Below are 25,328 nucleotides of genomic sequence, written 5' to 3'. Positions count from 1 at the left end.
TATTCTATTGTCATATCCAAAAGTTTTGAGACTGACACAAATTTTTGTTTTTCCAAAGTTTGCTACTTCAGTGTTTTCACTTCTTTTAGGCTTCTTTTACACATACCGTTGTTTTGCAGCCCCAATAGATTTTTATGGAGTCGCAAAAACTGGCCGCAATAATTTCACGGTGTGCCGTGCGCCGTATGGCCGTGAGGCTTACACGGCTTACGGACACGGCCCCCATTGAAAATCAAAAACAATGGGGCCACAAAAACAAAGGAAGCTTGTTTTTGCGGTGCACCGTGACTTCCAGTTTTGCGGAACGCAATCCGCAAGTTTTTTGCGGTCCGTTATTGCAGCAGATAGTGAAAATTGCAGCGATATGGCCCGCAAAAAATGCCTGCAATAACGGGCCGCAAAAAAAAAAATGTATGTGTAAAAGAAGCCTAAGTCTGCATTCACACATGAAGTTTCGGTGTGCTCCGTGATTTCTTCTGAAGGGAATGGACTCACTCAGAATTTTGCCTAAAAACACTGCCATAAATAAAGAATGGAATCTAAATATCCTCCAAGAGCATCTTCTCCGCATGAATTTGTTAGACATCTTGTTTTCCTCAGGCAAAATGGCCCAAGAAATAAATTTATTTGACTCTGAAAAGTAAAAAATGGTTACAACTCTTACAGAGGATGCAGCACTATTGAAATTGCTAAGAACCATCAGAGTTTTCTTGAAAATGGTCAACAGGGTTGCATACAACATGTTGGAAAAAAGACAACATTAACTGCCAAAGATTTGAAAAGAACCAAACGTGATGCAGCCGGGAAGCCATTATCCCCCAGTGCTGCCATATTCCAGAACGCAACTTCCCTGGAGGCCAAGAAGTACAAGGTGCTCAGTGGTCAGAGACATGGCTGAGGTAAGGAGGGCCAAGACCAGACCACCACTGAACAAGACACAGAAGTACAAGGTGCTCGGTGCTCAGAGGCATGGCCGAGGTAAGGAGGGCCGAGACCAGACCACCACTGAGCAAGACACAGAAGTACAAGGTGCTCAGTGCTCAGAGACATGGCCGAGGTAAGGAGGGCCGAGACCAGACCACCACTGAGCAAGACAGAGATGTATAAGGTGCTCAGTGCTCAGAGACATGGCCGAGGTAAGGAGGGCTTGAAACCGACCACCACTGAACAAGACACAGACGTACAAGGTGCTCAGTGGTCAGAGACATGGCCGAGGTAAGGAGGGCTGAGACCAGACCACCACTGAACAAGACACAGGAGTACAAGGTGCTCAGTGCTCAGAGACATGGCCGAGGTAAGGAGGGCCGAGACCAGACCACCACTGAACAAGACACAGAAGTACAAGGTGCTCAGTGCTCAGAGACATGGCTGAGATAAGGAGGGCTTGAAACCGACCACCACTGAACAAGACACAGACGTACAAGGTGCTCAGTGCTCAGAGACATGGTCGAAGTAAGGAGGGCTGAGACCAGACCACCACTGAACAAGACACAGAAGTACAAGGTGGTCAGTGCTCAGAGACATGGCCGAGGTAAGGAAGGCTGAACCCGACCACCACTGAGCAAGACACAGGAGTACAAGGTGCTCAGTGCTCAGAGACATGGCCGAGGTAAGGAAGGCTGAAACCAACCACCACTGAACAAGACACGGAAGTACAAGGTGGTCAGTGCTCAGAGACATGGCCGAGGTAAGGAAGGCTGAAACCGACCACCACTGAGCAAGACACAGGATTACAACATGCTCAGAGACATGGCCGAGGTAAGGAGGCTGAGACCGACCACCACTGAACAAGACTCAGAAGTACAAGGTGTTCAGTGCTCAGAGACATGACCGAGGTAAGGAGGCTGAGACCAGACCACCACTGAACAAGACACAGGAGTACAAGGTGTTCAGTGCTCAGGGACATGGCCGAGGTAACAAGGCTGAAACCAGGCCACCACTGAATAAGACACAGAAGTACAAGGTGTTCAGTGCTCAGAGACATGGCCGAGATAAGACCACCACTGAACAAGACATAGTACATAGGGAGTACAAGGGAGTACAAGGTGCATAGGTAGTACAAGGTAGTACATAGGGAGTACATAGTACATAGGGAGTATGCAGCACCCCAGGTAACCGGCTGCTGCAGTGATGTTGCCTTCCCTTTGGGGAGGGTAATATCATGCTTGGAGGCAATGGGATTCTCTTTAACAGGTAAGCACATACATGCAACAGATTCTGAATCCAGACAAGGAGGGGGAGCTCAGGACCCGGATTCAGGGGAGCTTCCCTAAGCTATATGTATCCTGACCTGGAGGAGGAGTGAGACAGTTGGTCCAGGGAGACCAGAGAGAACAGATGTCTAGGAGAGACGCAGAGCAGACAGCAGAGGCTGAGCAGCCACGAAGGAGCTGCAGCCTCTGGAAGGAGTGAGAAGAACCCGAGGGGTTGTTGATACAGAGATTGCCAGAGAGGAGCTGGTCAAGGAACCTCAGCTAGGCGGAGCTGGTAATAGAGAGGTGCAGCTGAGCAGATGTGGGAGTCTGCAGCTCCTGGCAGAAAGTGGAAAAGAGCAGTGAGAATGTACCTTGCCAGCAAGCTTAAGGCCGCAGGGACCTCACACAACAGCGCAAGCAGGAAAGGCTCACGGACCTCACATGGGAGAAGGATCACCTTTGCCTCCAGGCCAGCCGGACCGCATCGCCATCCGTGCCCGGTACCCTGGACTGTGGACTAATACCACCAGTAAACCAGGTAAAGACTTTACAACTCCGTGTCCTCCACTTATTCGTCGGCACACACCATCCTTGCCACGCACCTTGGGAGCCCTGGGGACCCCGCTTCACCCGTGGAAAGCGTTACCATCTTGCTGCAACAACATCACCCCAGAGGAACCCTTTAAGCAGCGTCGGTCCCTATTGACCAAGAACCACAGGTGGCATCACGAACAATAAACTTTATTCACATTCCCCTTTAAAGACCTTCCCCCTTGTATTGGGCACCCAGGGCCACGGACCGGGTTGCAGCCACCGTGACATCCCCTTTAAGTCGACCGGACCCGGTACCGAGTACCCCGCTGCCCTGGTAGAGTGTTCCAAGTGCAAGGTGATAATTGACTACCACTGAGCAAGACACAGAAGTACAAGGTGTCCAGTGCTCAGAGATATGGCTGAGATAAGGAAGGCTGAAACCGACCACCACTGAACAAGACACAGGAGTACAAGGTTCTCAGAACCTTTATTACATGCAAACTGAAAGGTCCCAAAAACAATCCACCACACAGAGAATAAAATATTCCAGGAACATGGATACAGTCCAGTAACGGGGTAAATTCTCCGGGAAATGAGTCAAATCCTCTGCTTAGAGATCAATATGGCAGTGCGGTTCCAAATACTTCTCCATGTAGGGCTCCTCCAACAGTATTGTCCAGGGTAATCTGGGTTTCTTCAAGTCTCTCTGGGATGCTAGCCTTAGCATCAACATCCCACTAAGAATCTATCTTACTTCTGTAGCTATGCTCCTAAAGCGATCTCCTTATATCCAGGGATAGGCAAACACTTTGGATGGTTTTCAGGCCCCCCAGAACTGGGAAAGGTTCCTCAGAGATCAAGTAAGGCACTACAGGGAGTGATTTGCGGCATTTGAAAAGCAGAGGGGTCATGAATGTGCAGCACCCCAGAGTCCTGGTCGTTGCAGTACTGATGCTCCGCCGCTAAGGGGAGTGATGGTACGTCTGATGGCACTTAAGGAGTTCACCTGAGCAGGTATCACAGACACCAATACACTTCATAGTCTGGCCTCCAGGGGGAGCAAAGGGCACTATGTATTAGGCCACTCCTCACAATTTGGTAAAACTGGGGGTTGGATAGAAAGTTAGACAGAAGCTGACTGGGTTGGAACCAGGCAACATCCTGTGGCAGAGGGTGTTGCAGGGGAAGATTCAGGGGGGTCCCTGTCAGGGGTGGGATCCTGACAGAGGCCTAGCGAAAAGGAAAGAACGTTAAGGAACCGCGCCTGCACTACATCGCGGCGGTATCTCAAGGAAGGACAAGAAGCAAGGTTTATTGTGGAGAGTGAGAAACGAGATCAAAGCAAAAAGGAGATAACACCAGTAGGAGTCGTGCTGTAAGATCGAGGCAACATCCTACTGAGGCACGTAGCCGGTGGCCGGAACGCCGAGGAAGTATTGGGCTCCAAGCATTACTTCAAACCAACGGCAGGACAGTTAATTATAGGTTGGCTGAATCACCTAAATCACCTAAGCAGACATAGGGGGCAACTGTGGGAGAGGGGCGTCACTAGGGTCCCGGAAGAACTCCAGGCCTACCCGTCTTACGGGTGCGTCCTATCCATATCATCTGGGGGACGGAGAAGAACATCAGAACAGACATAAGTTGTGGGAAAGAACATCAGAAACAGACACAACAGTTGTGAGGACTATCCCGTGGTGCTCAGCAGGGAAGTACTACAACACACAGGCGCTAGAAGGTAGGCACAGATTTCCACCTGCAAAGGGAACTCTGGAGGTGCCATCGGACCGGCCAGTCTCAGACAGCCCTGTTAACCGTACTCTGGATTGAGGATCTTGAAGCCTTCAGTAAAGAGGTAAAGAGACTGCAACCCTGTGTCCTCGTTATTCATCGCGACCTGCACCACGCACCACCACCTACACCTTTCATTGGACGCCCCTTAGCAGGGTCACGGACCGGGTCTAGCCACCGTGACAACCCCAGAACTGAGACAGAGAGGCCCGGTACCGAGTACCCCGCGGCCCTGCGTCTGGGGGCGCTCCAATCGGACAGTCAGGAAAAGTCAGCAGGGGTTCATCAAGAGGCATGGACACATTCAGGCTGCAGATGGTAACTGAGCTAACTCAATTATTGGACCTTTTGTAAGGTAATTAAGACTCTAGACAAGATGGAGGATACACAGAATGATACAGAGCAACAAGACAACACTCCTAAAATCAGTAAAAATATGAACATAGATAGAATGATACCCACACACCATATTATACCATCACAACCTCTCCCTCCTTTTAATAAATGAACACAACATGAAGTTTACACAGACCTCTGGCCACCTCACTTTAGTCCATATTGCTCAACTGTTGAAAGTTTCTTGTATAGCGATAGGGGTAGGTCAGCCTGAGGAAGTCTATGGTTCTTCTTGTCAGGACAGTCCATCAGCGTTCTGGTGTTTGAGTTCCTGGTGGTGGCTCCCCAGTGAAGTTTGGCTGTCGTGGTGCTTGAATGGCCTGTAATTGGGTGACGGCTCACACGAAATGGCACTGTAAATTCCCAATGTTGTTTCCAAGGAGGCTATCTGCAGGAAGTCCTCCCACAACTCAAATCCAGCACAGTTTATTCCAATAGCTACAGGTCCTTCTCAAAAAATTAGCATATAGTGTTAAATTTCATTATTTACCATAATGTAATGATTACAATTAAACTTTCATATATTATAGATTCATTATCCACCAACTGAAATTTGTCAGGTCTTTTATTGTTTTAATACTGATGATTTTGGCATACAACTCCTGATAACCCAAAAAACCTGTCTCAATAAATTAGCATATCAAGAAAAGGTTCTCTAAATGACCTATTACCCTAATCTTCTGAATCAACTAATTAACTCTAAACACATGCAAAAGATACCTGAGGCTTTTAAAAACTCCCTGCCTGGTTCATTACTCAAAACCCCCATCATGGGTAAGACTAGCGACCTGACAGATGTCAAGAAGGCCATCATTGACACCCTCAAGCAAGAGGGTAAGACCCAGAAAGAAATTTCTCAACAAATAGGCTGTTCCCAGAGTGCTGTATCAAGGCACCTCAATGGTAAGTCTGTTGGAAGGAAACAATGTGGCAGAAAACGCTGTACAACGAGAAGAGGTGACCGGACCCTGAGGAAGATTGTGGAGAAGGACCGATTCCAGACCTTGGGGAACCTGAGGAAGCAGTGGACTGAGTCTGGTGTGGAAACATCCAGAGCCACCGTGCACAGGCGTGTGCAGGAAATGGGCTACAGGTGCCGCATTCCCCAGGTAAAGCCACTTTTGAACCATAAACAGCGGCAGAAGCGCCTGACCTGGGCTACAGAGAAGCAGCACTGGACTGTTGCTAAGTGGTCCCAAGTACTTTTTTCTGATGAAAGCAAATTTTGCATGTCATTCGGAAATCAAGGTGCCAGAGTCTGGAGGAAGACTGGGGAGAAGGAAATGCCAAAATGCCTGAAGTCCAGTGTCAAGTACCCACAGTCAGTGATGGTGTGGGGTGCCATGTCAGCTGCTGGTGTTGGTCCACTGTGTTTCATCAAGGGCAGGGTCAATGCAGCTAGCTATCAGGAGATTTTGGAGCACTTCATGCTTCCATCGGCTGAAATGCTTTATGGAGATGAAGATTTCATTTTTCAGCACGACCTGGCACCTGCTCACAGTGCCAAAACCACTGGTAAATGGTTTACTGACCATGGTATTACTGTGCTCAATTGGCCTGCCAACTCTCCTGACCTGAACCCCATAGAGAATCTGTGGGATATTGTGAAGAGAAAGTTGAGAGACGCAAGACCCAACACTCTGGATGAGCTTAAGGCCGCTATTGAAGCATCCTGGGCCTCCATAACATCTCAGCAGTGTCACAGGCTGATTGCCTCCATGCCACGCCGCATTGAAGCAGTCATTTCTGCCAAAGGATTCCCGACCAAGTATTGAGTGCATAACTGAACATTATTATTTGATGGTTTTTTTGTTTGTTATTAAAAAACACTTTTATTTGATTGGACGGGTGAAATATGCTAATTTATTGAGACAGGTTTTTTGGGTTATCAGGAGTTGTATGCCAAAATCATCAGTATTAAAACAATAAAAGACCTGACAAATTTCAGTTGGTGGATAATGAATCTATAATATATGAAAGTTTAATTGTAATCATTACATTATGGTAAATAATGAAATGTAACACTATATGCTAATTTTTTGAGAAGGACCTGTATATTCCAAATGCAGAGAAGCTCGCTGTATATATTTGGGAGGGGCAGGGATAGGCAGACACGTTGGATGGTTTTCAAGCCCTCTGGACCTGGAAACAGTGCCTCAGAGATCGAGGCACTACAAGGGGTGATTTGCGGCATCTGGAGAGCAGGGGGTTCATGAATGGACAGTCAGGAAATGACAGCAGGGGTTTATCAAGAGGCATGGACACATTCAGGCTGCAGATGGTAACTGACTTAATTCAATTGGGCCTTTTGTAAGGTAATTTAGGGTACTGTCACACAGTGCCATTTTGATCGCTACGACGGTACGATTCGTGACGTTCTAGCGATATCGTTACGATATCGCAGTGTCTGACACGCAGCAGCGATCAGGGACCCTGCTGAGAATCGTACGTCGTAGCAGATCGTTTGGAACTTTCTTTCGTCGCTTGATCACCCGCTGACATCGCTGGATCGTTGTGTGTGACAGCGATCCAGCGATGTGTTCGCTTGTAACCAGGGTAAACATCGGGTAACTAAGCGCAGGGCCGCGCTTAGTAACCCGATGTTTACCGTGGTTACCAGCGTAAACGTAAAAAAAACAAACAGTACATACTTACATTCCGGTGTCTGTCCTCCGGCGTCTCAGCTTCTCTGCACTGTGAGCGCCGGCCAGCCAGAAAGCGAGCACAGCGGTGACGTCTGACGTCACCGCTGTGCTTTCCGGCCGCTGTGCTTACACAGTGCAGAGAAGCTGAGACGCCGGGGGACAGACACCGGAATGTGAGTATGTACTGTTTGTTTTTTTTACGTTTACGCTGGTAACCAGGGTAAACATCGGGTTACTAAGCGCGGCCCTGCGCTTAGTAACCCGATGTTTACCCTGGTTACCCGGGGACTTCGGCATCGCTCCAGCGCCGTGATTGCAACGTGTGACCGCAGTCTACAACGCTGGAGCGATAATCATACGATCGCTGCGGCGTCACGGATCGTGCCGTCGTAGCGATCAAAATGGCACTGTTTGACAGTACCCTTAGGCTCTAGACAAGACGGGGAACACACAGACTGATACAGAGCAACAAAACAGCACTCCTAAAATCAGTAAAAATATGATCATAGAATGATACCCCACACACCATATCACACCATCACAGGCAGACATATCATTGGTGAAACCTGTGCAGTCTCACAGGGGCCCAAAAAGTAAGGGGGCTCATTTCCAGCTCTAACACTTGTTGCATTGTGCATTATGATGAGTTAATGCAGCGCCCCAGAGTCCTGGTCGTTGCAGTACTGATGCTCCGCCACTAAGGGGAGTGATGGTACGTCTGAAGGCACTGAAGGAGTTCACCTGACCAGGTATCACAGACACCAATGCACTTCACAGTCTGGCCTCCAGGGGGAGCTAAGGGCGCTATGTATTAGGCCACTCCTCACAGTCTGGTAAAACTGGGGGTTAGATAGGAAGTTAGAGAAGAAGCTGACTGGGAATCAAACAGGCAACATCCTGTGGCAGAGGGTGTTGCGGGGAGAGACTCAGGGGGGTCCTTGTCAGGAGTGGGATCCTGGCAGAGACCTAGCGAACTAGAGAGAACGTAAAGGGACCGCGCCTGCACTTCCTTGCGGCGGTGCCCGGAGAAAGGATAAGAAGCGAGGTGTATTGAGGAGGGTGAGAAACGAGATCAACGCAACAAGGAGAAACACCAGTAGGAGTCGTGCTGAGGCGCGCAGCCGGTGGCCGGAAACGCCGAGGAAGTATAGAGCTCCAGGCCTAACTTCAAACCTACGGCAGGACAGTCAGTTATAGGCGGGCTGTCTCACCCAAATCACCTAAGAAGACATAGGGGGCAACATTTGGAGAGGGGCGACTCTAGGGTCCCGGAAGAACTCCGAGCCTACCCGTCATACGGGTGCGTCCTAGCCATATAATCTGGGGGACGAAGCAGAACATCTTGATTGAGTTGTGAGGGAACTTCAGAAACAGACACAACAGTTGTGGGGACTATCCCGTAAGCACCGCAGGGGAGGACCGCAACACACAAGCGCTAGAAGGTAGGCACAGATTTCCACCTGCAAAGGGAGCTCTGGAGGTGCCATCAGACCAGCCGGACTCTCACCGCCCGGTTAACCGTATTCCAGACTGAGGATCCTGAGCCTTCAGTAAAGAGGTAAAGAGACTGCAACCTGGTGTCCTCGTTATTTACTGCGACCTGCACCGCACCACATCATCACTACCACCCACACATCGAACTGTTATTCCTTTATTGGATCCCCCTTAACAGGGTCACAGGCCGGGGTCTAGCCACCGTGACATCGACAGAGCAGGAAGGGAGACCCGGTACTTAGGACTCGGTGGCCCTGTGGTAGGGGGCGCTCCATTAATAGACTGCAAAGGGCTCATTATATTTTCCTTACACAGGGGCCCTTTTCTTTGTACGCCAGTGCCTCATGCTGATTAAAAAGTACAGCACAGCTACAGAGCAATGCATTATACTACCGTATCAAACTAATTGTCCATTTATCCTTCAGCTAAGATCTGTTCCAGTTTTATAGGTATTCCCAGACTTTATAAACAATCTCTAAAGTTAAAGAAGCACTTCTATCAAAATCTGTATCCTCTAAATATATTGCAATCATTATACTATATAGCACTGTGTACTTTCAATTGCTCATTTTTCCTTTCTACAGTGTTAATTATTCTCTTTCCCATTAGGTCAATGACGTCATGTGATTAAAAACTGCCTAGCTGAATCCTTCTAAGCTTCATGTAGAAAAAGGAATACTTTTTTCTCCATGAGTATCACTGAAAAAGTCCCTGGCAGGGGGAGGAGGGAGCAGCTGGGTCAGAAGTTGAAAAGAGGCACAAAAAACGCAGGGACAAGAGACTTCCTGTTTCTACATAGAGCTTAGACGGATTCGGCTAGTCCGTTTTTAATCACGTTATGTCATAGACTGAATGGAAAAGAGAAGAATTAGCTGGGTAGAGAGGCAAAATGAGCAATTGTAAGTACACAGTGCTATATAATATGATGACTGCAATGTATTAAGGGGATACAAATTTTGATAGAAGTGCTTCTTTAACTTTTGCTCTTTATAAGAAATCTTCATTCTGGCCTAGACATGAGTGTTCTGAACAGGGAACCAGTTTATATTAACTCAGTTTCTTAATTGGGTGTATGAAATATATATATATAAGCTTGCTCCACTGTGCCCCATGCCCCGAATCATGCTGCTTCACCAGTGACACATAATGGGGGAAGTTATATATACAAAGAATAGTATGTATCCGTCAGCTATGGTTAAGTTCCCACGATGAGTTTCTGACGCTACATATTTTTACTGCACAAAAGACGCAGCGTCTTACTGTTTTGGTAAAGTAGATGGGATTTCTAGAGATCTCACAGCCCCTGTGCTTTTTTTATGCAGTGTAAACTGACCTGCAGAGCGTGTTTCAAATCTGCACGTCAGTGTCATTTTAGGTTGGCAGGCACGGTACTGATTAAGGAACGTGCCTCTGACTGCAGAGCCCTATGGGAAAGCTAGAAGTAAACTCCTTGCAGTGCCCAATTCCCCCTCCCACTACTCCCCCAGGTGATGCGATGATTGGGACGCCCAAGTGACCAACGGGAAGAAAGAGGAGGCGGCGTCCGGCCACACTCTCAGGGGTTAAATTCAGGTGCCTTGGGTCAGTGTCTTCCTCTTTCTCCCCGGCTGACCCTTGGAAGTTGTTGTCCCACCCTCCCTCCCTTTTATTCTCATGAATGTTCTGCACTACTATTGTTAAAATGTTAAAAATATATATATATACTAGCAGAAGAGCCCGGCGTTGCCTGGGCATAGTAAATATCTGTGGTTAGTTATAGCACCTCACTTCTCTTATTTTCCCATCACGCCTCTTATTTTCCCCCTCACATCTTTCATTTTCCTGTTATGGTTCTCAATGGCAAGAGAACATAGCCCAGCAAATATAAGTACTAGCTCTTGGAAGGATGGAAACTAAACTGACCATGAACTAAACCTGCCGCACAACTAACAGTAGCCGGGTAGCGTTGCCTACGTTTTTTATCCCTAGACGCCCAGCGCCGGCCGGAGGACTAACTAATCCTGGCAGAGGAAAATATAGTCCTGGCTCACCTCTAGAGAAGTTTCCCCGATAGGCAGACAGAGGCCCCCACATATATTGGCGGTGATTTTAGACGAAATGACAAACGTAGTATGAAAATAGGTTTAGCAAAATTGAGGTCCGCTTACTAGATAGCAGGAAGACAGAAAGGGCACTTTCATGGTCGGCTGAAAACCCTATCAAAATACCATCCTGAAATTACTTTAAGACTCTAGTATTAACTCATAACATCAGAGTGGCAATTTCAGATCACAAGAGCTTTCCAGACACAGAAACGAAACTACAGCAGTGAACTGGAACAAAATGCAAAAACAAACGAGGACTAAAGTCCAACTTATCTGGGAGTTGTCTAGCAGCAGGAACATGCACAGAAAGGCTTCTGATTACAATGTTGACCGGCATGGAAGTGACAGAGGAGCAAGGTTAAATAGCGACTCCCACATCCTGATGGAAACAGGTGAACAGAGGGGATGATGCACACCAGTTCAATTCCACCAGTGGCCACCGGGGGAGCCCAAAATCCAATTTCACAACAGTACCCCCCCCCCTCAAGGAGGGGGCACCGAACCCTCACCAGAACCACCAGGGCGATCAGGATGAGCCCTATGAAAGGCACGGACCAGATCGGAGGCATGAACATCAGAGTCACCCAAGAATTATCCTCCTGACCGTATCCCTTCCATTTGACCAGATACTGGAGTTTCCGTCTGGAAACACGGGAGTCCAAGATTTTTTCCACAACGTACTCCAACTCGCCCTCAACCAACACCGGAGCAGGAGGCTCAACGGAAGGCACAACCGGTACCTCATACCTGCGCAACAATGACCGATGAAAAACATTATGAATAGAAAAAGATGCAGGGAGGTCCAAACGGAAGGACACAGGGTTAAGAATCTCCAATATCTTGTACGGGCCGATGAACCGAGGCTTAAACTTAGGAGAAGAAACCCTCATAGGGACAAAACGAGAAGACAACCACACCAAGTCCCCAACACAAAGCCGAGGACCAACCCGACGCCGGCGGTTGGCAAAAAGCTGAGTCTTCTCCTGGGACAACTTCAAATTGTCCACTACCTGCCCCCAAATCTGATGCAACCTCTCCACCACAGCATCCACTCCAGGACAATCCGAAGATTCCACCTGACCAGAAGAAAATCGAGGATGAAACCCCGAATTACAGAAAAAAGGAGACACCAAGGTGGCAGAGCTGGCCCGATTATTGAGGGCAAACTCCGCTAAAGGCAAAAAAGCAACCCAATCATCCTGATCTGCAGACACAAAACACCTCAAATATGTCTCCAAGGTCTGATTCGTCCGCTCGGTCTGGCCATTAGTCTGAGGATGGAAAGCAGACGAGAAAGACAAATCTATGCCCATCCTAGCACAGAATGCTCGCCAAAATCTAGACACGAATTGGGTTCCTCTGTCAGAAACGATATTCTCCGGAATACCATGCAAACGGACCACATTTTGAAAAAACAGAGGAACCAACTCGGAAGAAGAAGGCAACTTAGGCAGGGGAACCAAATGGACCATCTTAGAGAAACGGTCACACACCACCCAGATGACAGACATCTTCTGAGAAACAGGAAGATCCGAAATAAAATCCATCGAGATGTGCGTCCAGGGCCTCTTCGGGATAGGCAAGGGCAACAACAATCCACTAGCCCGAGAACAACAAGGCTTGGCCCGAGCACAAACGTCACAAGACTGCACAAAGCCTCGCACATCTCGAGACAGGGAAGGCCACCAGAAGGACCTTGCCACCAAATCCCTGGTACCAAAGATTCCAGGATGACCTGTCAACGCAGAAGAATGAACCTCAGAAATGACTTTACTGGTCCAATCATCAGGAACAAACAGTCTACCAGGTGGGCAACGATCAGGTATATCCGCCTGAAACTCCTGCAAGGCCCGCCGCAGGTCTGGAGAAACGGCAGACAATATCACTCCATCCTTAAGGATACCTGTAGGTTCAGAGTTACCAGGGGAGTCAGGCTCAAAACTCCTAGAAAGGGCATCCGCCTTAACATTCTTAGAACCCGGCAGGTAGGACACCACAAAATTAAACCGAGAGGAAAACAACGACCAGCGCGCCTGTCTAGGATTCAGGCGTCTGGCGGACTCAAGATAAATTAGATTTTTGTGGTCAGTCAATACCACCACCTGATGTCTAGCCCCCTCAAGCCAATGACGCCACTCCTCAAAAGCCCACTTCATGGCCAAAAGCTCCCGATTCCCAACATCATAATTCCGCTCGGCGGGCGAAAATTTACGCGAGAAAAAGGCACAAGGTCTCATCACGGAACAATCGGAACTTCTCTGCGACAAAACTGCCCCAGCTCCGATTTCAGAAGCGTCGACCTCAACCTGAAAAGGAAGAGCAACATCAGGCTGACGCAACACAGGGGCAGAAGAAAAGCGGCGCTTAAGCTCCCGAAAGGCCTCCACAGCAGCAGGGGACCAATCAGCAACATCAGCACCCTTCTTAGTCAAATCAGTCAATGGTTTAACAACATCAGAAAAACCAGCAATAAATCGACGATAAAAGTTAGCAAAGCCCAAAAATTTCTGAAGACTCTTAAGAGAAGAGGGTTGCGTCCAATCACAAATAGCCTGAACCTTGACAGGATCCATCTCGATGGAAGAGGGGGAAAAAATATATCCCAAAAAGGAAATCTTTTGAACCCCAAAAACGCACTTAGAACCCTTCACACACAAGGAATTAGACCGCAAAACCTGAAAAACCCTCCTGACCTGCTGGACATGAGAGTCCCAGTCATCCGAAAAAATCAAAATATCATCCAGATACACAATCATAAATTTATCCAAATAATCACGGAAAATGTCATGCATAAAGGACTGAAAGACTGAAGGGGCATTTGAAAGACCAAAAGGCATCACCAAATACTCAAAGTGGCCCTCGGGCGTATTAAATGCGGTCTTCCACTCATCCCCCTGCTTAATTCGCACCAAATTATACGCCCCACGGAGATCTATCTTAGAGAACCACTTGGCCCCCTTTATGCGAGCAAACAAATCAGTCAGCAGTGGCAACGGATATTGATATTTAACCGTGATTTTATTCAAAAGCCGATAATCAATACACGGTCTCAAAGAGCCATCTTTCTTAGCCACAAAGAAAAAACCGGCTCCTAAGGGAGATGACGAAGGACGAATATGTCCCTTTTCCAAGGACTCCTTTATATATTCTCGCATAGCAGCATGTTCAGGCACAGACAGATTAAATAAACGACCCTTAGGGTATCTACTACCCGGAATCAAATCTATGGCACAATCGCACTCCCGGTGCGGAGGTAATGAACCAAGCTTAGGTTCTTCAAAAACGTCACGATATTCAGTCAAGAATTCAGGAATCTCAGAGGGAATAGATGATGAAATGGAAACCACAGGTACGTCCCCATGCTTCCCCTTACATCCCCAGCTTAACACAGACATAGCTTTCCAGTCAAGGACTGGGTTATGAGATTGCAGCCATGGCAATCCAAGCACCAACACATCATGTAGGTTATACAGCACAAGAAAGCGAATAATCTCCTGATGATCCGGATTAATCCGCATAGTTACTTGTGTCCAGTATTGTGGTTTATTACTAGCCAATGGGGTGGAGTCAATCCCCTTCAGGGGTATAGGAGTTTCAAGAGGCTCCAAATCATACCCACAGCGTTTGGCAAAGGACCAATCCATAAGACTCAAAGCGGCGCCAGAGTCGACATAGGCATCCGCGGTAATAGATGATAAAGAACAAATCAGGGTCACAGATAGAATAAACTTAGACTGTAAAGTGCCAATTGAAACAGACTTATCAAGCTTCTTAGTACGCTTAGAGCATGCTGATATAACATGAGTTGAATCACCGCAATAGAAGCACAACCCATTTTTTCGTCTTAAATTCTGCCGTTCACTTCTGGACAGAATTCTATCACATTGCATATTCTCTGGCGTCTTCTCAGTAGACACCGCCAAATGGTGCACAGGTTTGCGCTCCCGCAGACGCCTATCGATCTGGATAGCCATTGTCATGGACTCATTCAGACCCGCAGGCACAGGGAACCCCACCATAACATCCTTAATGGCATCAGAGAGACCCTCTCTGAAATTCGCCGCCAGGGCGCACTCATTCCACTGAGTAAGCACAGCCCATTTACGGAATTTCTGGCAGTATATTTCAGCTTCGTCTTGCCCCTGTGATAGGGACATCAAGGCCTTTTCCGCCTGAAGCTCTAACTGAGGTTCCTCATAAAGCAACCCCAAGGCCAGAAAAAACGCATCCACATTGAGCAACGCAGGATCCCCTGGAGCCAATGCAAAAGCCCAATCCTGAGGGTCGCCCCGGAGCAAGGAAATCACAATCCTGACCTGCTGAGCAGGATCTCCAGCAGAGCGAGATTTCAGGGACAAAAACAACTTGCAATTATTTTTGAAATTTTGAAAGCAAGATCTATTCCCCGAGAAAAATTCAGGCAAAGGAATTCTAGGTTCAGATATAGGAACATGAACAACAAAATCTTGTAAATTTTGAACTTTCGTGGTGAGATTATTCAAACCTGCAGCTAAACTCTGAATATCCATTTTAAACAGGTGAACACAGAGCCATTCCAGGATTAGAAGGAGAGAGAGAGAGAGAAAGGCTGCAATATAGGCAGACTTGCAAGAGATTCAATTACAAGCACACTCAGAACTGAAGGGAAGGGGAAAAAAAAAAAAAATCTTCAGCAGACTTCTCTTTTCTCTCCTTTCTCTGTCAATTAATTTAACCCTTCTTTGGGCCGGTCAAACTGTTATGGTTCTCAATGGCAAGAGAACATAGCCCAGCAAATATAAGTACTAGCTCTTGGAAGGATGGAAACTAAACTGACCATGAACTAAACCTGCCGCACAACTAACAGTAGCCGGGTAGCGTTGCCTACGTTTTTTATCCCTAGACGCCCAGCGCCGGCCGGAGGACTAACTAATCCTGGCAGAGGAAAATATAGTCCTGGCTCACCTCTAGAGAAGTTTCCCCGATAGGCAGACAGAGGCCCCCACATATATTGGCGGTGATTTTAGACGAAATGACAAACGTAGTATGAAAATAGGTTTAGCAAAATTGAGGTCCGCTTACTAGATAGCAGGAAGACAGAAAGGGCACTTTCATGGTCAGCTGAAAACCCTATCAAAATACCATCCTGAAATTACTTTAAGACTCTAGTATTAACTCATAACATCAGAGTGGCAATTTCAGATCACAAGAGCTTTCCAGACACAGAAACGAAACTACAGCAGTGAACTGGAACAAAATGCAAAAACAAACGAGGACTAAAGTCCAACTTATCTGGGAGTTGTCTAGCAGCAGGAACATGCACAGAAAGGCTTCTGATTACAATGTTGACCGGCATGGAAGTGACAGAGGAGCAAGGTTAAATAGCGACTCCCACATCCTGATGGAAACAGGTGAACAGAGGGGATGATGCACACCAGTTCAATTCCACCAGTGGCCACCGGGGGAGCCCAAAATCCAATTTCACAACATTTTCCCCTCACATCTCTCATTTTCTCCCTTACACCTCTCATTTTCCCCTTCTCTCCTCTTATTTTCCCCCTCACTTCTCTCATTTCCCCCTCACTCCTCTCATTCCCCACTAACACTTGTCATTTCGACCTCACATCTGTCATTTTCCGATCACTCCACTATTTTCCCTCACTCCTCTCATTTTGCATTCACACCTTTTCATTTTCACCTCACACCTCTCATTTTCACCTCACACCTCTCATTTTCCCCTCAGTATATACATGTTTGTAATCTCCCTTATATATAGTATACACCTGTATGTCATCTCCTGTATATAGTATATACCTGTATGTCATCTCCCCTGTAAATAGTATATACCTGTGGTATGTCATCTCCTCCTGTATATAGTAAATACCTGTATGTCATCTCTTCTGTATATAGTATATACCTGTATGTCATCTCCTCCTATATATAGTAATACCTGTATGTCATCTCCTGTATATAGTATATACCTGTATGTCATCTCCCCTGTATATAGAATATACCTGCTGTATGTCATCTCCTCCTCTATATACCTATGAGTCATCTCCTCTTTTATATAGTATATACCTGATGTATGTCATCTCCTCCTGTATATAGTATATAAGTGTGTCATCTCCTCCTGTATATAGTATATACCTGTATGTCATCTCCTCCTATATATAGTATATACCTGTATGTCATCTCCTCCTGTATATAGTATATACCTGTAAGTCATCTCCTCCTGTTTATAGTATATACCTGTGAGTCATCTGCTCCTGTATATAGTATATACCTGTGTGTCATCTCCGCTGTATATAGTATGTACCTGTATGTCATCTCCTCCTGTATTAGACCTCGTTCACACATTATTTGGTCAGTATTTTTACCTCAGTATTTGTAAGCTAAATTGGCAGCCTGATAAATCCCCAGCCTACAGGAAGCCCTCCCCTGGCAGTATATATTAGCTCACACATACACATAATAGACAGGTCATGTGACTGACAGCTGCCGTATTTCCAATATGGTACATTTGTTGCTCTTGTAGTTTGTCTGCTTATTAATCAGATTTTTATTTTTGAAGGATAATACCAGACTTGTGTGTGTTTTAGGGCGAGTTTCATGTGTCAAGTTGTGTGTGTTGAGTTGCGTGTGGCAACATGCATGTAGAGACTTTTGTGAGATGAGTTTTGTGTGGCGACATGCGTGTAGCAACTTTTTGTGTGTCGAGTTGCATGTGACAGGTTAGTGTAGCAAGTTGTGTGCAGCAAGTTTTGCGCATGGCGACTTTTGCGCGTGGCGAGTTTTATGTGTGGTGTGTATTGAGTATGTGCAAGTTTTGTGTGAGGCAACTTTTGCATGTGTTGCAACTTTTGTGCATGAGGCAATTTTTCCGCGTGTGCAAGTTTTGCATGTGGCGAGTTTTCCATGAGGTGAGTTTTGCACGTGTGGCGAGTTTTGCGTGAGCCTAGTTTTGCATGTGGCGAGTTTTGCGCGTGTTGAGTTTTGAGCGGCGACTTTTGTGTTCCGACTTTTATGTGGCGAGGTTGGTGTATGTGTGGTGAAATGTGTGCTGAGGGTGATATATGTGTTCAAGTACGTGGTAGTGTGTGGCGCATTTTGTGTGTGTGTTCATATCCCCGTGTGTGGTGAGTGTCCCATGTCGGGGCCCCACCTTAGCAACTGTACGGTATATACTCTTTGGCCCCATCGCTCTCATTCTTTAAGTCCCCCTTGTTCACATCTGGCAGCTGTCAATTTGCCTCTAACACTTTTCCTTTCACTTTTTCCCCATTATGTAGATAGGGGCAAAATTGTTTGGTGAATTGGAACGCGCGGGGTTAAAATTTCGCCTCACAACATAGCCTATGACGCTCTCAGGGTCCAGACGTGTGACTGCGCAAAATTTTGTGGCTGTAGCTGCGACGGTGCAGATGCCAATCCCAGACATACACACACACATTCAGCTCTATATATTAGATATACCTGTAAGTCATCTCCCCTGTATATAGTATATACCTGTATGTCATTTCCCCTGTATATAGTATATACCTGTATGTCATCTCCCCTGTATATAGTATATACCTGTATGTCATCTCCCCTGTATATAGTATATACCTGTATGTCAGCTCCTCCTGTATATAATATATAGCTGCATGTCATCTCCTCCTATATATAGTATATATGTGTATGTCATCTCCCCTGTATATAGTATATACCTGTATGCCATCTCCTCCTGGCTGTCAATTTGCCTCCAACACTTTTCCTTTCACTTTTTCCCCATTATGTAGATAGGGGCAAAATTGTTTGGTGAATTGGAACGCGCAGGGTTAAAATTTCGCCTCACAACATAGCCTATGACGCTTTCAGGGTCCAGACGTGTGACTGCGCAAAATTTTGTGGCTGTAGCTGCGACGGTGCAGATGCCAATCCCAGACATACACACACACATTCAGCTTTATATATTAGATATACCTGTAAGTCATCTCCCCTGTATATAGTATATACCTGTATGTCATTTCCCCTGTATATAGTATATACCTGTATGTCATCTCCCCTGTATATAGTATATACCTGTATGTCATCTCCCCTGTATATAGTATATACCTGTATGTCAGCTCCTCCTGTATATAATATATAGCTGCATGTCATCTCCTCCTATATATAGTATATATGTGTATGTCATCTCCCCTGTATATAGTATATACCTGTATGCCATCTCCTCCTGGCTGTCAATTTGCCTCCAACACTTTTCCTTTCACTTTTTCCCCATTATGTAGATAGGGGCAAAATTGTTTGGTGAATTGGAACGCGCGGGGTTAAAATTTCGCCTCACAACATAGCCTATGACGCTTTCAGGGTCCAGACGTGTGACTGCGCAAAATTTTGTGGCTGTAGCTGCAACGGTGCAGATGCCAATCCCAGACATACATACACACATACACACACACATTCAGCTTTATATATTAGATTATTCTTGTTGTTATTATGTCACAGCAGTAGTGTAGAAGGGGCAAAGGTTCGTAACTAGTGTTGAGCATTCCGATACCGCAAATATCGGGTATTGGCCGATACTTGCGGGTATCGGAATTCCGATACCGAGATCCGATACTTTTGTGGTATCGGGAATCGGTATCGGGATTAATATCAATGTGTAAAATAAAGAATTAAAATAAAAAATAGGGATATACTCACCTCTCCGGCGGCTCCTGGACTTTACCGCCGTAACCGGGAGCCATTGTACCTAAGAATGCGCGCTTGAAGGGCCTTAGATGAGGTCACTGCGCTCTGATTGGTCCGTAGCGGTCGCGTGACCGCTGCGCGACCAATCACAAAGCAGTGACGTCACCTAAGGTCTTTCAAGTGCTTGAAATACCTTAGAAGACGTCACTGCTTTGTGATTGGTCGTGTAGCGGTCACGCGACCGCTACGCGACCAATCAGAAGCTGCGGACGTCTTCTAAGGTATTTCAAGCGCTTGAAAGACCTTAGGTGACGTCACTTCCATGGAATAAATGGCGCTATAACAATAAATAATAATAATAGATAAAAACGCATGTAATCTGCACATGACTCTAAATAAAGTTTTGTCAAATATCAGAATGTATCAAAAACAATTTAGCTTTATTTAAAACATGACATAGCAAAAAGAGACAAAAAACACAGCATCAAAAACACGATAAAAACGCTTGTATAAAAAAACAGAAGTAACAGGTGAAGAAATGTAGAAAATCTGCAAAACTCTCCAAATACTCATCGTGGGAACTTAGCCTTGGAAAAGCTGAGCTCAAGTCCCGAGGTGCAGACAGAGACTTTAATCAAAAGAGTCTATAGACACGCCAGGACGCAAAACAGAGAAGATCAAAGGGTTAAGACATTAGAATCAGCCAGAAACAAAAGTTGGAAGAGAAGCAACATAAGCGTATGAAAGCTGTATATAATACAATAGCCTGCAAGGGACAAAACACTGGGAATTAATGAGTGTGCCCCTGATGGCCACCAAACATGTCTGTCAACCAGCTCCAGCGAGCGGCCGACGAGCAGGATCCTTATTGTATGACCATTTATGATGGCAGACACTACCCAGCAGGAAAGAAGTACGCTGCCCCTCCAGCTAAGTGAGGACGTGGGGCGAGACTGAAGGCACACTGCCTCCTCCACCGCCAGCGCTGCCCACTGTAATGGTGCGGAGGAGCCCATCCTATAAGGCTATGTCTCCATGCTCAGGATGGCTGGCGGTATCGCCGCAGCGGCGAAGCCGCTCGGCGCTAAGCCCCGCCCCCTTTCTGGGACGCGATGGTGCCGGATGTGTACAGTACACATCCGGGATCATCGCACCCCTCGCCATAGGGCCCTGTGATATTAGCTGCGGCGACGCTGCGTCCCCGCAAGGTGTACGGACATGCTGCGATCTGAAAAGACGCGCAGCATGTCCGGAGTCGCAGGGCCGCCGCGTGCGGGTTTCCACGCATAGTGGAGATGGGATTTCATAAAATCCCCTCCACTATGCTGGAACATCTGGACGCTGCTTGTTTGACGCTGCAGCGTCAAACAAGCAGCGTTTACTTACCGTGGAAACATACCCTCACACTACGGGACCGTCTCGGCACTGTTGTGAATTGTTCTGTAGTCCTGCACATCTGCTGAACACCAGGGAACAAGCACACCAGGACACAGATGTCTGCAGCGAGGTCTGTCCTCCTCCTCTAGTCTGATGTGAGGTTAGATATGTATATACTGCTCTGTAGGACATGAAAGATTCTCCGGACACACAACATCTTCTACAACAAAATGCCAGTGACATACAGTGCACATCCATCATTAAAGGCCACCAATGAAACCATATAGTTATTGAAAACTTTGTAAAAAGTTTTGATTAAAGGGCGCCTGTCATGCAATTCATGCTGCATAAACCCATGTGCAGCATGCATCACCCACATGGAACGGTGCTGCACAGCTCAGCTTTCTGCAATGTGTAGCAGACGCTGCCAGGAACTGCAGAACAAGCCCTGGTCAAAAAAAATCAGACCCCCACAGATTTGATATCAGCTATCCTCACTAAATCCCACCTATCCCCACTCCCTTGGTTTTAAAGAGAATCTGTCAGCAGGTTTTGATACATAATCTGAGAGCAGCATGGTATAGGGACAGAGACCCTAATTCCAGTGATTTGTCACTTACTAGACTGTGTGTTTGCAGTTTCAACAATGTCAGTATTTTATCAGCAGAAGATAATCACTACAGGACTAGGCGTCTCATGCCCCCTAGCCAACTGCCTTGTGTAGCCCTGCCCACACCACTGATTAGCAGCTTTCTGCCTATGCACAGTGTACATGAAAAGCTTCCAATCAGTGGTTCGAGAGGGGACACACAGAGATCAGCATTTAGAGCACTGCTTGATATGCAGCAGAGAAAACAGTGATTGTATCAAAATGACAGCATGCAGCCCAAGGTATACATCGCTGGAATCAGAATCTCAGCCCCTACATCATGCTGCTCTCAGATTACGCTAAAAGCTTGATGACATTTGCCTATAATGTGTCATAACAGAGCAGTCATCAATTAGGGTCAAAAGAGGATGTAGGGACTGGTGACTTGATGTGGCCTTGACATTGCTAAACCCAATATTAGAAGTATTTAGATTGTGAGCCCCATCGGGGAGAGCGATGATAATGTGTGCAAAACTGTAAAGCGCTGCGGAATATGTTAGCACTATATAAAAGTAAAGATTATTATTTATTATTAATCTTACATCTTACCAGCAATTGTGTTGGGGTGCTTTATAGGTACACATGAGCGGCCATTGGGAGAAATTTGATATCCATAATAGCACAGACATCTGTAGCTTCCAATGTTGTTCTTACATTGTTGTTGGCAAAGATTTGATGCTTGAGGTCGGGAACATTCATCCACATCTGACACAGGAACAAACAGTATATTATAATCAGAATATCATGGCATTGTACAAGGGACGTGATGAAGAGCACTTGTATTGCCCTTGATAGCCCTTGATTGCCCTTGCCCCTTCTGTGTTGCACTATTCCTCTGTTATTTCTCCTGGAAATGTATAATTTAAATAAATTGACAACTGGATGTTATTGTTCCCTTTGTCACTGGAGTGTTCCTGCACAATGCAGCACTGATGTGATAGGGTATTATTATTATTATTTATTATTGTTATAGCGCCATTTATTCCATGGCGCTTTACATGTGAGGAGGGGTATACATAAAAAAAAAAAAGTACAATAATCTTAAACAATACAAGTCCCGACTGGTACAGGAGGAGAGAGGACCCTGCCCGCGAGGGCTCACAATCTACAGGATGTATAGGAGTTTATAGAGATGTGCACCATTGTTTTTTGACTTGTCTGAAAAAAATGAAATGAGTTTTTTAGTTAAAAAAAGCACAAACAGAATTAATTTGAACTTCATTCGTGTCATAGCAGTCTATGGCATCGTTGACGGTTCCACCTAAATCCCTATAAAATTGGGATTCAGGCAACACCACAAGACATAGTTTCTATGACCTATGTGAACAGCACCTAAGAAATAAAGCTCCAGGATTGCTAGGTTATTAAGAGACACAAACACATCAAGAGTGAGTACCGAAACTACACATAAAATCCTCAACAGGAGAGACGTGTATTACCTAACAGCAGCATTCAGGGGACTGGATGGCATACGGAACACAGGACTACACACTGACATACTGTACAGTTGGGACCAACAGTTCTGAGACTGACACAAATTTTGGATCTCCACTTTGCACTGACGAGGGGCAGTACACCGAAACATAGTGTCTGCAAATTGAGATTCTGGTTTGGCTATTATCCTAAGTCCTGTGACAAGACTCGTTAAAGGGTCGACATTGACTTGTAGGATTGCTACCTTCCAATAGGTGGTACTAGAGTTCTAGTTCTCTTCCTCTCTGAAGAGACAATTTGCATAATTAACATATTTCCCAGAGGAGCATTGCGGCTTTAAGTCTCCTCATCTCAGCATGCTTAGCATGTCAATCTCCACAAGGAGAAAAGATACTTCTTGGGTTTCCACAAAGTGTGCTGCTTCAGTTTTTATTAAGACAATTTGCACTGTCTAGATTGTTATGAAGAGTGATCAGATGAGCTACAAATGTAAATCAGACATTTATTGGATCATTAAGAACTTTAAATTAAGAGGTTAAATTGCTATAAAGAAGGCATCAGGGCACCCAACAAGAAAGTCCAGCAAGTGCCAGGACCAGAGGCGTATATAGGGGGGCACACGGTGCAAATGCCCAGGGCACAGCAGACAGTGGGGTGCAGTCGGGCCGCCCAATGCGAGTACAATTGAAACTCTGACTGCTGAGTCAGAGCAAAGTCAGTAGCATGACCAGGTCATGTGATCACACTGCTAACATCACTCGCCGGCGCACAGAGCATTGGGGGTAAGTGTTTCATGTTAGTGGAGCTGAAAACACTAAAGATTGGGGGGTATTTACTGTCTGAGGGGGTCATTACTGAGTGTGGGTTAAATATTTACTGTGTGTGGGGGACATAATTACTTTGTGTGTGGGGGAAGTAATTACTGTGAGTTAGGGGTGTTTTTACTGTGTGTGGGGGGTATTAATTGTGAGGGTGTACTTACTGTGTGTGGGGGAGATTTACTGTAATGTGCCTGGGGAATATTTACTGTGATGTGGGTATTTAGTAGAAGGGGCCTGGATAAGATTTACTGTGATGGGAGTATTTAGTGTAACAGGGCTGGGGAAGATTTAGGCTATGTGCACACGTTGCGGATTGGGGAGCAGAATTTTCCGCACAAAATCCGCATCTGATGCGCCCCGTCAGGGCAAGGGGGTACTTAGTACCGGGACCGGGCGGCTCAAAGGGGGGATGTCATGGTGGCTGACCCGATCCATGGCCCTGGGACGTCCGTATAAAAGGGAAAGGTCTTTAAAGGGAATAAAGTTTGTGTTCGTGACGCCACCTGTGGTATTTGGTCAGGGTGACAGACGCTGCTTTAAGGGGTCCGCTGGGGTTATGTTACGGCAGCTAGATGGTATACCTTCCCACAGGTGAAGTGTATCCCCAGGGCTTCCCAGTGAATAGATGGTAGAATGGTGAGAGGCGCAGTGAAGAATGAGGACACAGGGTTTCAGTCTCTTTATCTTTACTGAAGACTTCAGCATCCACAGTCCAGAGCACCAGATCACAGGGCAGGCAGAGTCCAGCCGGTTTGGAGTCAAGTCCAGAGTCCCCTTGTCCAGGTGGAAATTAATAGCCTTCCCTTGCGCTGTAGTGGTGTAGTCCCTTACTGCATAAGCTTCAAATAAGGTCCTCACAGATGTGGTGTTTCTCTCTGTCCCCCGTAGTCGGATAGGACAAAACCCATATGACTGGTGGCTTGAGGCTGTTTATAGGGACTCTAGCACGCCCTGGCCTCTGAGGGGTGCCACCGTGCCTCCTGGGTGTAGGTGCGGACAGGTAACATGCAATTAGCTGTCCTGCCGGTCTCTGAAGTAAGGCATAGAGGTCCTTACTACCTCAGTGTTCCGGCTACCAGTGTTCTGCCCCTCAGAAGGAGGCAGCCTGTTCGGGGCTGGTCCCCTTCTGGTATCCTCTCCTTTGCATTGCCTTCCTTCACGCTCGCTGCAATACAATTCTGCCTTCAAAATGTCTCTTTCTGGGAGCTGCAGCTCTTAGAGCATGCACAGCTCCGTGGACCCTCTCCTCTGTCCTCTGA

General features: G+C 46.5%; 1 protein-coding gene across 1 annotated transcript in view; it reads right to left on the bottom strand.

Moving 5' to 3' along the window:
* The window catches only part of VWCE (von Willebrand factor C and EGF domains), a 157,610-nt gene that overhangs the window by 98,410 nt on the left and 33,872 nt on the right, over positions 1-25,328 (bottom strand). The window contains exon 6 of the mRNA XM_077287995.1: positions 22,364-22,519. Coding sequence (XP_077144110.1) covers positions 22,364-22,519 — 156 coding nt within the window. The remainder of the gene's footprint in view (positions 1-22,363; positions 22,520-25,328) is intronic.

This window comes from Ranitomeya variabilis, chromosome 2 (genome assembly GCF_051348905.1).
Source record: "Ranitomeya variabilis isolate aRanVar5 chromosome 2, aRanVar5.hap1, whole genome shotgun sequence".
Taxonomy (NCBI): domain Eukaryota; kingdom Metazoa; phylum Chordata; class Amphibia; order Anura; family Dendrobatidae; genus Ranitomeya; species Ranitomeya variabilis.
The sequence above is the reverse complement of the archived record's forward strand: the minus strand, read 5'-3'. Positions and strand labels throughout refer to the sequence as shown.